Source organism: Equus caballus, chromosome 7, assembly GCF_041296265.1.
Source record: "Equus caballus isolate H_3958 breed thoroughbred chromosome 7, TB-T2T, whole genome shotgun sequence".
Classification (NCBI taxonomy): domain Eukaryota; kingdom Metazoa; phylum Chordata; class Mammalia; order Perissodactyla; family Equidae; genus Equus; species Equus caballus.
The window spans coordinates 39,867,363-39,878,949 of NC_091690.1; the positions used below are offsets into that span (position 1 = coordinate 39,867,363).

The 11,587-nt window shown below is 47.0% G+C and overlaps 1 protein-coding gene across 6 annotated transcripts in view; it reads right to left on the reverse strand.

Moving 5' to 3' along the window:
• Nucleotides 1-10,138, reverse strand: part of SNX19 (sorting nexin 19) — a 57,779-nt gene extending 47,641 nt beyond the window's left edge. For 4 of the 6 annotated variants that reach the window (XM_023645149.2, XM_023645147.2, XM_001917928.6 and 1 more), the window contains exons 1-5: nucleotides 7,146-10,138; nucleotides 5,294-5,432; nucleotides 4,077-4,177; nucleotides 3,841-3,960; nucleotides 1,158-1,288 (exon numbers count right to left, since the gene is read on the reverse strand). In XM_023645149.2, coding sequence (XP_023500917.1) covers nucleotides 1,158-1,288; nucleotides 3,841-3,960; nucleotides 4,077-4,177; nucleotides 5,294-5,432; nucleotides 7,146-8,837 — 2,183 coding nt within the window. In that variant the 5' untranslated portion in view covers nucleotides 8,838-10,138. Of the gene's footprint in view, nucleotides 1-344; nucleotides 1,289-3,840; nucleotides 3,961-4,076; nucleotides 4,178-5,293; nucleotides 5,433-7,145 lie in introns of those variants that run through there. The other 2 variants (XM_070272990.1, XM_023645150.2) reach the window with 2 other exon arrangements.
• Nucleotides 10,139-11,587: the final 1,449 nt, after the last annotated feature.

Consider the following 11,587-nt stretch of genomic DNA (forward strand, 5'->3'; position numbering starts at 1 on the left):
CAAGAACACCCATACTTATCCTTGGGAGCTTTCTGTGGTTCGAGCTACCAGGAGAGACCTGGCCCTGAAATCCCCCAAACAATCTATGTCCTGGCAATCCTTAATATGTAGTGCAATTCTTACACTAAGCTACGTCTACAATGCATTTGTGAAAGGGCTGTTGCTAATGTAAAATAGGGACCACTGTGCCACAGCTGTAATCCCCATAGGCTAGAAGAGGGGCTAGCATATACTCTACGTGGCAAAGACCAAGGTTTTTGCTATTGTTGTTGGTACCCTTTCTGCACATCCATTTATTCCCCTTGTGTTCCAAATAAAACCAGAGAAGGTTTGCAAGTGCTAACCTCAATGTTTCAAGGAATAGAGTTCTCATAAGCAGAGGCATCATGGTCATCCTTCAGAATATGGGCCTGGTAAAAAAAGGCTAAGAACTGGGAGTCTGCTGTTGCTGGCCCATGAAACATGAACCCAGAGACAAAGATAGACAGTCAGACAGACACACGTACGTATATACACTCTCCACCTCCACCCTCACCACCCCCAACACACACATTCTCTCGTAACAATGGCCCAGATACAGCTAAGAAGTTTTCAGCCAGGGTAAACATGGTGCCCTTCCCTTGCACGTTTCTTGGCTTTGAGTGCTGCCAGGGAACTTCTGGGACCTCAGTGCAGGAGAGAGTAGCAGCAGTAACCAGTTACTAAAATAGGCCCTGCAGGTGTCCATGATAGCCGTTTCCTGTTTATTGCTAGCACATACAACTTCTGAGCCAAGATTTCCAGAAATGATGGCAAACAGAGATTAGTTATAAGCCTTAATCCTTAATAGGAAGAAACATTTCAATTTTCCAGGAAAACAGAAAAGGAGATTATCCACATTCTAGAGTTTTCCTTCTAGTTGAAAATCCCTGGCGAGTTTGGGCTCTGGGTTCCTTTAACAAGACAAACATTCAGCAGGGCTGCCCATGCAGGATCTTAGGTTCCCCTGGGTAGAGCACTGAGGAGTCTGGGGCGTGGCTTCGCATAAAGACTGGTATGTATGACGTATGACACACCTCCTCTCTTCTAGGGCTTGAGTGGGGATGGGCTTTGGCTAAGGATTGGGGATCAACCTGAGAAGTGGGAAAGGGTTCCTGGATGACTGAAGGGCTTCTCACTTGCTGGCCTTCTTGCCTTCTGTCTGGGGCTTGCTTTCTGTCTCGGCCTCACTCAGCTCCTCCGTGGGGCTCTGGGGTTCAGAGCGAGGAAACGCTGTCTTCAAGGTGTCCACAATAGCACTCACCACCATCTGCAAGGGTCAGAGGTGCAGGGTCAGATAGAAACCACCAAAAGAGCAGTTGTCTCTCAGTGCTTTCTGCAATCAGGGCGACTAGATAGCCAGGCTATCTAGCAGAGCCTTATCCAACAACACAGTCAGGTACTAGCTAATGGCTTAGGGTCAACTATCCTTCCTTTTTTCTACAGCCATAAAAATCTTCTTCCTCACACAGTGAAGACAAACAATGCCATGGGCAAAGAAGCCAAAACAAACAATGGGATAAATAAAAGCCTGGGAACTTAGCAGGCTGGTGAAATACTTTTCATTCAAAGTTTCTTACTTTGTATATAAAAGAATGATTTTTAGTTTCCAAGTTGACAATACTTTCACCAAGATGTAAATAAGTGGAAGTTATATGGGTAGGAATATACAGAGAAAAGAAAGAGTGAAGATTATCAAAATAAGAAACAGTCCAGAGGGCGGGCCTGGTGGCGCAGAGGTTAAGCTTGTGCTCCACTTCAGCGGCCCACGGTTCACCGGTTCAGATCCAGGGCATGGACCTACACACCGCTCATCAAGCCACACTGTGGCGGCATCCCACATGCAAAATAGAGGAAGACTGGCAGAGATGTTAGCACAGGGCCAATCTTCCTCACCAAAAAACCCCCAAACAAACCAGAAATACAGTCTAGAGGCATATATAACATACACATGCTCAGCATAATTCACACAGAGTAAACAACTGTTTCTCCAGTTAATTCAAACAATTTTTCTTCTTTAAGACAGAAAGAATAACAAAAATCACTCAGGTCAAAACTAAGGAATCTGGAGTTGATATAAACTTCTCTACTCACAACGACTAAATAAAACAACCCTCACTGAAAAGTAAGAACGATCTCTTTCTCAGAATGGGAAAAGGATGTATTTGCTGAAAAGGACAATGCACAATCAAATGAAACCCTAAAATATCAAAAAAAAGAAAGAAACATTTACTTTCCCTTTGGTGCCTCTTGCTAATTAACACTGCTAGCTGAGAGCAGAACCACGCCTTCTTTAACTCAATCTTGTGTTGACCCTCCACAAGGAGCAGAACAACTAGCACAGGGAAGACAAGGCTGAAATGGTTGAGATGGACTGCAACAAAGACTGCGGGATAACAAAGCATGGAAAGAACACAGAGAATAGCATAAATGTAGATAACGTAGCTTGGGAAATATAACTTGCTCTCTAGGCTTACAAAATTGTAGTGTGAGGGGAGGGTCCTTATCGGTCTTGTTCACTGTTCTATCATGAGCAACCAGTACTGTACACGGCTTTAAACAGGTGAGCAGTAAGTAGATGCTGAGAGAATGACTGAATGAACACAACTGCATGGAGGAACACATCTGCAGGGAATTCTGGGGATTTTACCTCATTCATCCCTTTCTAGTTTGCAGTTTTTTTCCTCACAGAAGGGAATGTCTCCTAACTCCTACCACATGAAATTCTACTTCATCATTTTATCCCCTGAAGTCTAGATGAGAAGGAGGTCCCTCTTCTACCAATGACTCAGTTTTCTAACCTTTTAAAACACATGCCATCTTTTGATAAACATAAACCTCATACTTCTGCCCTGGAGACTCGAAAATCAGTTGGTAATAACTGCTTACAGGCTCTAATGTGTTACACAAATGTCCTTCTCCTATCATCTCCAAGAGTTCTGAGATATCATCTTGAAGAAGGTACAATTTTCTCCACACTCTGTTCTCTAGCAGAGAATCACTCTGCTGTTAGTGACATCGAGTCGATTTCAACTCCTAGAGACCCTGTGGATAGCAGAGTGGAACCCTGCCCAATCTTTTTGCACCATCCTCTCACCTTCTGGCACTCTATCAAACAATGCTCTGCTGCTATTCATAGGGTTTTTACGGCCAATTCTTCCAAAAGTGGAGACCCAGGTCCTTCTTCCTAGTCTGTGTTAGTCTGGAAGCTCCGCTGAAACCTGTCCACCATAGGTGACCCTGCTAGTATTTGAAATACTGGTGGCATAGTTTTCAGCATCACAGCTGCATGCAGCTGCCACAGTGTGACAAGCAACAGACAGACAGGCGGTGTGGTTCTCTGACCAGGAAAGTAACCTAGGCCATGGTGGTGAGAGTTCCAAATCTTAATCCCTAGACCACCAGAGCAAGCTGTAGAGAATCCCCCAATGAACTTAAACCCAGCTTAGTGTCCTGTCTTAGGGCTCTCTTTCCTGACACTGGGAATGACCTTCACCTCCAGAAGAGACCTTCCTGCCCCTACTTATCTATGGAGATACAGATCTATCCTAACATCTCTCTACTAGAATAACAATGTCTTGATATCCCCAGGAGATATGTGTACACTTACAGTGTCAGGAGTATTGTATCCTCACAGTTGCTCACTGTAATTCAGCAAGTTGATGATCCAACCAATATGTGGCAACAGGTCTTGAAAATTCTAGTCCATATTCTATCGACTCCCCTGTGCTGCCTTTCCCCACCTCCCACCTCCCTTATTTTTCAAGCATTGCCTCCACTCTGACGAGAAACTAAGACTGAGCACGGTGGCCCTGCTAGTACCTTGTCTATTCTGGAGACCATGAATGGTTTCTTGACAAAGGCAATACGAGCATCTGTGTTCAGAGCAAGGAACTCCTGCATCTCCTCACTGTTAGCGATCTCAGGAATGGCACAGAGTTGCTGCAAAAGACACAAGAAGGACTTCAAAGAGAAATTCTGGTTCCCACATCTCTCCACCATGGCTTGAGTGTCTTGTGGTTAGAATGAGAACACAGCCATAACAGAAGGATGCTGACCTTTAGGAATGATTCCAGGAGGCTCTTACGGGCTTCTACCCTGTCACTATCCATGTTTCCAAATGGAAGATCTGGAAAGAGTTTTTTAGGGCCCTTCACATCTTAAAAAAGAAAAAAAAAGGGTTCATTCACTTAACATTCACTGAGAGCTATTTCCACATAAAACACATCATATATGTAAAGAAAACAGAACTGTTGAATATATTTCCCTGAGATTTTATTTCAGGAGTTCCAAATATAAAAATAATAACAATAAATTAAATAAATACAAACAATAACTCCAAATAGAAAAATAAGGACATAATATATACAACCTTCTCTCATTATTAATGTAAATATTAAGATATAAGAAGCCACACATTACAGTGGTTACAAAGAGGGCTTTGAAGTCCAACTGCCCAAGTTTAAATTTTGGCTCCAATGTGTACTATAATGACCTTACACAAGTTGCTTAATCTTTGTTTCTATTCCGTAAAATGGGGATAATCGTTCTATCTCATAAGTTATTATGAGAATTACATGAACTAGTATGTGTAAAGTGCTTAGAAGAGAATCTGGCATCTATTTTCAAGTATGGCTCAGTATTAGCTAATGTTATTAAGCTACGTTACTAAGCTTTGTTATTAAGCTAATGTTATTAAGAAAGAAAATGCATAATTGAAATCCATAATTTATGCCTAAACTTATTAAAATGTTTGAGTGGTCACCAGCATTTTTTAAAAAAAAAACAAAGTAGCTGCTTACTAGCTTATATTTTAGAGTTAAATTTTATTACATTTTCTTATTGTCCCTGTGCCTTATGGGTGTCAAACAGCACACAAAAAAAAGCCTGGTTGTTAAAGAAAAGGTGGCAAGGATTTCTGGATAATATTTTAATATTTAAGAGTAATCTATGAATGTGGAAAAGTTAATTTGACTCCTCATGCTACCTCATAGCCACAGATGGCAATGTGAAAGTTTCTTTCTCAAGTTTAAACTAGATGGGGCCCTAGAACAAAGCATTCAGTAGCAAAGGAGTAACTCAGAAACAATGTGATCAGTGCTGTCCAGCACTAAACCCTGAAACATCTGAAAGCAACCTGGGGAGCACGGCAGGACCTTTGATGCTGCATTCTCCTCCACCCCACCCCACAAACCAACAGGCCTCCAGCCTCTCAGATCAGGGTGGCTGGATGTGAAAAGCAAGCAGGCAGGCCAGGGCTGGGGAAACTCCTGACTTTTGATGAACTTTCGTAGATCCGATTTCTCCTCCAGACGGGTCTGCAAATTCAGGAATTCACGGTAGCGGCGATTCACAGTGTGGTAGGCCAACTGCTGCAGGCCGCTGCTGTTCTCATTGTCAAGAGCTGTCTCATACTGTGGAATGAACAAACCAGTTTACTGCATCAGCTCCATGGCCACAAAGTAAGAGTAGAGTAGGGGTCAAGGGAGGCAGACGTTCCTATTCTGCTCCTGAACCAACGAGATCTGTTGCTGCTCTAGGTGGTAATGAATAACTCGAGTTCCAAGGATGAAATAATGAATGAGACGCATTTCCCAACATACATGGTCCCAAGTGAGAAATGAATTTTACTGCTCTTCACTCCTTCCATCTCAAACCTCCTTCTCACAACACTTTCCTTACTTATAAAAATGGCTACATAACTGTTTTTCAAATCCCAAAGACAGCATATAAAACAGAAGGTACAACACCAATAAAAATGACACCCCCTCCTTCACCCCTAAATTGTGGCGCTGGAGATTATAAGGGGATAATCATTTTGCCATTATACTCAACCAGTGTTTATCTATGTTAGTTGGGGGAAGAACAAATAATCCAAAACAGCTGATGAACAAAAATCATTTGTTTGCATGAAATGCATTAAAGGGACATGCATTTTGTTTTGCTTTGGGCAGATTATTATTCTTGCAGCTAAACTGAATTTTTTTTCCCTAAGTACATCATCTGCATGAATAGAAGTCATGTGAAGACTGGAGATGTTGTAAGGAGTCAAAGGTGGTCTCCATAGGCTTGGAAGGCCGGAACGTGGGAAAAGACAACTTGAGATGTATGTTCCCCCATATATATGAGTTTGTGCTCATTAGGAGTAGGTTATCGTTATTGTTTGGTTGAAGTATACTATACTGTGGGCAAGTGATGGAAGAAACGATCTCCTTTTTGGTGGGACTCGAGGCTGGTGTTTAGAACTTTTTAGAGTCAGAGAGAGAGAGCTGACATGAGCAAAGTAGTCCCTTGGACCAGTACTGAGAAGAAAAGGCCTAGGTAAGAGACACAGGCGGAGTTCAGGGTGGGGCTTTTACAATGGGGGCACTTGGAGCTGTGATGTTTTCTGTGGAATATTCTGCTCCTTCAGGGGCACTATTCAACACTGATGCATTCCAAAACCTGCCTGCCCCTCAAAATCACCTGGGCTGCTTTTTAAATATACAGATTTTGATGGGCTCTCATGGATTCTGAATGAGAATTCCCAAGAATAGGTTCCAGGATTCCATACTTTTTAAAAATACAACTCTCCAGGTGACTTGGAGGCAGCCTACCTTAAAGACAGTTTTAGGGAACTGCTGTTCTAATCGAACCAGCCATCTGATACATGAACCCCCTTCATATCATCTCTGCCAAGCAGTTCCTACTTCTGTGCTTAAACATCGCTAGGAATAAGGAACTTACGGCCTTTTAAGGTGTCTAGAGGGGAAACAACCTTCCTTCCCAAAACAGAGTACAAAAGGCACTAGTCTTAAAAAAAAAAAAAAAGGAAAGAATTTAGCAGGGAAGAAGTTTGGGAAGAGAATTTCTGGACAAGACTCTATACATTGGGAACCCCTGAAAAACATGACCCTCAGTATCCTAACAATGCTGAGATTCTAGGATTGTTTGTGTAGGTATTGCATAGAAGCCTACTCTGCTTTGCAAATGAGCTTCAGACTGTTCACATATAGATAGTTGTTGAATCAGACCCAGCAAACTAGGTTAGGGGTGGCCTCTCTCCCTGAGAAAACTAGCTTCACTGACTCTGCTTTCCAACCCCAATCCCAGCCCAGAGTGGACGACCACACTTCTAATCCTGTTACCTTCACTGTGTAGAGTGTGTATGGGTGGGATCCGGTGCCACTGTGCTCTCGAGCAGTAATGGTGCCAGTGATACGAAGGTTCTGGATGACAACTGGGCCATCTGGACTGCTCAGGGGCTCAAAGCTGAAGGTGGCTGAGCTGAGAGGACCGGTTGGAGAGGAGGAAAGCAGAACTTGTGGCAGACTAGGATCTGGGGAGCTCACATCATTGGTGAGATCCTTCTCTAAGCAAGAGGGTCGCGGGGGGCAGGTCCTTTCTGGACTTGCCAGCAAAGCTGTAAGGGAGGTGACATCTCCTTGATCTACCTCTTTGTCTGCTGTGTCAATCTGGATCTCTGGGCAGGAATTCAGCATGGAGACCAGGAGGCCTGTGTCTGGACCCTCCTCGGTCTCTGCTCCTTCTATTCCTTCAGCTCCTTCACCGTCCTTAGGCTCTAGAGACTGGGAACCGCCTAAGGCACAGAGGGCATCCTGGATCCTCTCAGAGAGGAAGTTGCCTGGGGTCATGAGCATGATGGTTTCTTTGCCCAGTTCAGACAACGGAGACTCCAGCTCAGCGTCTTCACATAAGAAGAGGGGGCCTCGAATATCTGGCTGTAGGAAATGAGATGAGTTGTTTCCTACTTTTCTCTCTTCTGGCACTCCACCCAAATCTGCCTCTACAGCTTCATGGCCTTCTTCAACCTCGGGGGAGGGGCGTGAAGGCCCCTCTGGCTCCCTACAGTTCAGGAGCACCGGGGCTCCTGCTGGAGAAGGGGCTGTCACTTCTGGTAGATTCTGTACCTCTACAGTCAGCGGCAGAGATGTGGGCACTGAGGGCTGTTCCAGGGCACTGGCTGTGCAGGGTGGTTTCACCACTCCTGCTGCATTATTTCTGGTCTTGGAAAAGATGCCCACGAGCAGAAGGTGGATCCAGTCAGGGTCTGACAGCTTGCTGACCAGTGGTAAGAACACATTGCAGGTAATGAGCTCCACCACCACGTGGCGCCCGGTCCGGGTCTCTAAGTGGGGCTTTGGCACTAGTCCTTGCAGCAACGAATTCACAAGGCCGCGAGCGTGGGCGACCTCGGCACCAGGGCTCTGCACAGCAGGGTGCGGGGCAGTGGCCCGGCAGTAGGCCTCCCAGAGCTGGGAGGGCTCCACTGTGCCGCTCTGCTTCCCTGCGGTGGCCTCCTTCGCCTGAATGTAGCTCTGCAGATGACAGCCGCAGAGCGTGAGCACGCTCCGGGCGAGCGCTCGGCCGTCCACTGTGCCCATCCTCCTCCGCAGCTCCCGGACCAGCCCTCTCATGGCCGCCTCCATTTCCTCCTCGAAGGCTGGCTCCTGGCTCACTGAGCGATACCAGGAGGACACAAAGTCCCGTAGAATCATCCGGATGGTGCGGTTGATCTCCTGCTCCAACTGCTTCTCCGCCTCGGGGCTGGGAGCGCAGCTGGCCACCGGGATGAGGCGTTCCAGGCGCAGTCGCCCTGAGGCCCCCGCCACGGCGTCCGAGCCCAGCCAGGCCCCCAGCACCGCCAGCAGTGCCGACAGGAGGCACAGGAGCCACAAGCGGACCAGAAGGTGGACGGCCAGGAGCCAGCAGAGCACGACCCCCGCGGCCAGCAGCTTCCGGCTGCTCAGCAGGTGACTGAGGCCACTGCCGGACGTGGCTGCGGTCGCCTGGAGCGGGGCCCCAGCCTCCGCCTGCATGGCTGAGGGGACCAGGCGCTGCTCGACGACCGCCCTCTGGGTTTCAGACCGGAGCCGGGAGCGGGGCGTCCACCGGGCCGCTCCCCGGGAAAACTCGGCAGACTTCAGGATGCCCCGCCCGCCACAGAGCCGCTAGGCCCTCAGCAAACACGTACGGACGCCGCGGGCAGCGGCCGCACACCGCGGGGCGCGCCCAAACCCAGCCCGGACGTGCACCGGGCGCAACGGTGACCTCCCCGCCGGTCTTGGTGAGGCCTCCGCCGGCCGGACGGGCAAGCCCCGCGCCCCGCAGCCCGGCGCCGCTCAGGGCTGCCAGCCGGCGGCCGCCGGCGACAGCTTCCGGGTCGACGTCGCGGAGCGAGGCATTCTGGGAGAGCGTCCGCGCGCCCCGAGGCGCGGCGCTGCCGGGCGCCTCCTGGTGGTGAGGAGCTGCCGTGACAGCACCAGCGCCGCCTGGTCCCTGAACCGAGTGCAGGCAGGGCTCGTGCGCGCCTAAGGTGGGCGGAAATTCCCCCAGAAATTTGTTCCGACCGAGGATGGCCTTGCGGGAAGTTGATGTGGATTAAGGCTGCCCCAGCTAGAGAAGCCCAAGGTGACCTGGCCTACGTGCCAAACTATATGACCCAGTGGACTTCATGAGGATTTTTAGGCTGCTTAATTTTAAAATGGCTTATGATGAGGATTTTTAGGCTGGTTAGTTTTAAAACTACAGATGAGATTCAGGCTCCAAGGAGTGGAATTTGTTTTGCCCCTTTGTTGGGAAACATTTACATTTCTAAGGGAAACCTCTATCTGTGAAGATGCCTCCCTCTCTGTGCCAGGAAGAAGGGGGAATGGTCTTATCTCTAGAAGCTCTTAATGGGGAAGGCAAGAACTTAAGTTGGTTGCTGTCTGGCAATCTCATGTAACTGGTTTAGGGTGGTGGCGTCTAACCTTTCTAACCTTTACTTAATCCGATTTGATTCTTGTCTAAAAGTCATGGGATCACCCAATGACCAGACCCCACCCTCACTGATACCATTTTAACTTTTTTTCATGTTCTTTCCTTTGTCTTGTAAAGAGATGAATCATATACCTATGCCTTATAAAATTAGCCCTAACCCTCAACTCGGGGCAGCAGCAGGAGCTCTGACTGCCTGTGGGTCCTGTCCCCATGCCAGCGGGGGCAGCAGCAGCGGCTCTGCCTGCCCATGGGCTCTGTCCCCATGCCAGTGGGGGCAGCAGAAGCGGCGGCAGCAGAAACTCTGACTGCCCATGGGTCCTGTCCCCATGCTATTCTACTCTCTAAATAAAAGAGCACTACTGCCAGATCTTGAGAGTCTAAGAAATCTTTCTTTCGACTCCTAGGCTCACCGACCCCGCATCAGACTTTTTTTATGGTATGAATTAGGACTGCCCCAGGGAGAGAAGCCCGGGGCATCCTCACCTGCATGCCGATCTATATGGCCAGATTCATATCTAAAGTTATATGACCGCACAATAACCAGACCCCATCTGCACTGAAATCATTTAATGACTTTTTACATCATCTTTTCTTTTTTCCAGTAAAAATAAGTCACGTACCCATGACTTATAAAATTAGCCCTAACCCTCAACTCAGAGCAGCAGGAGCTCTGACTGCCCATGGGTCCTGTCCCCATGCTATTCCACACTATTCTCTAAATAAAAGAGCACTACTGCCAGATCTTAAGAGTCTATGAAATCTTTCTTTCGACTCCTCGGCTCACCGACCCCGCATCAGAAGTGACCCTGAAAGACTCAGACTTTCAGCTCTAATTACTAAGTGAAGTCTGCAAACACCTTTTACCTCTTAGGCAGACTGTCAATGATCCGGTTTATTTTAATCCCATGTGGGCATTATTTCATTGGCCTGATACAGTTTAACATTCACTCTGCTTCCCCCAGCGCCCTCCTCTAATTCCCCAAACACAGCCCGCCGAACTTATTTTCAGGAATTGCAGAATACAAGGTGTAAAACATTAACACAGAGATAGATTGATTCCTTAAATTTCATATACTGTATAACAAAATCATATCTGCGATTTAGGATTATTTCCTGATGGCATTATCCAGGCAATCAAATATTTTGAGCCTCTTCTATGTTCAGTCACTGTGTTGGTAGTGTGGAGCAGTAGAAGCAGTCCTTGTCCTCAAGGACCTTGCAGCGAATTGGGGAGAGAGTTCTTGGATCATGAATGGATATCTAATAATGCAAGTCGGTATGGGAGAGAGCAAGATGAAAAATGTTATAGGTGTTCAGGGGAAGGAAAGATCACTGTGGGTTGCAGTGGTTAAGGGGGACCTCATGGACAAGGTAGGCTTTGTGCTGAATCTTCAAGAGTGTGAGTTTCTTTCTATCCCTTTCCATCTCTTCTTCCCCTTTCCTCCCCAAATATATAGGAAAAGAAGGCAGAAGCTGAGATGTACTTTCAGACAATCTTCAAATATATTTGCTTTGGAATGTGCCCTATGTTTGTTTTTGGTTTTAGTAAATTTGCCTTCAGTTGTCTACAAAGACAGAACCTATAGAAAGATTAAATATCTGACAGTAACGCTGACACATGTGTGAGAGTGTTTTTTGCCAGTTTCATGTAAAGCCAGCTTCTTTCCCCGTCTTAGTCCCTAGGAACTCTGCTGCAATGTGGCTCTCCTTTTTATTTTGGCACAAGATGTGCATCCTTTGTATAGAGCTGCTCATGAGTGCTCATCTTCAGCATTCTCTATGCTATTAGCAGCCTTTCATCACTATA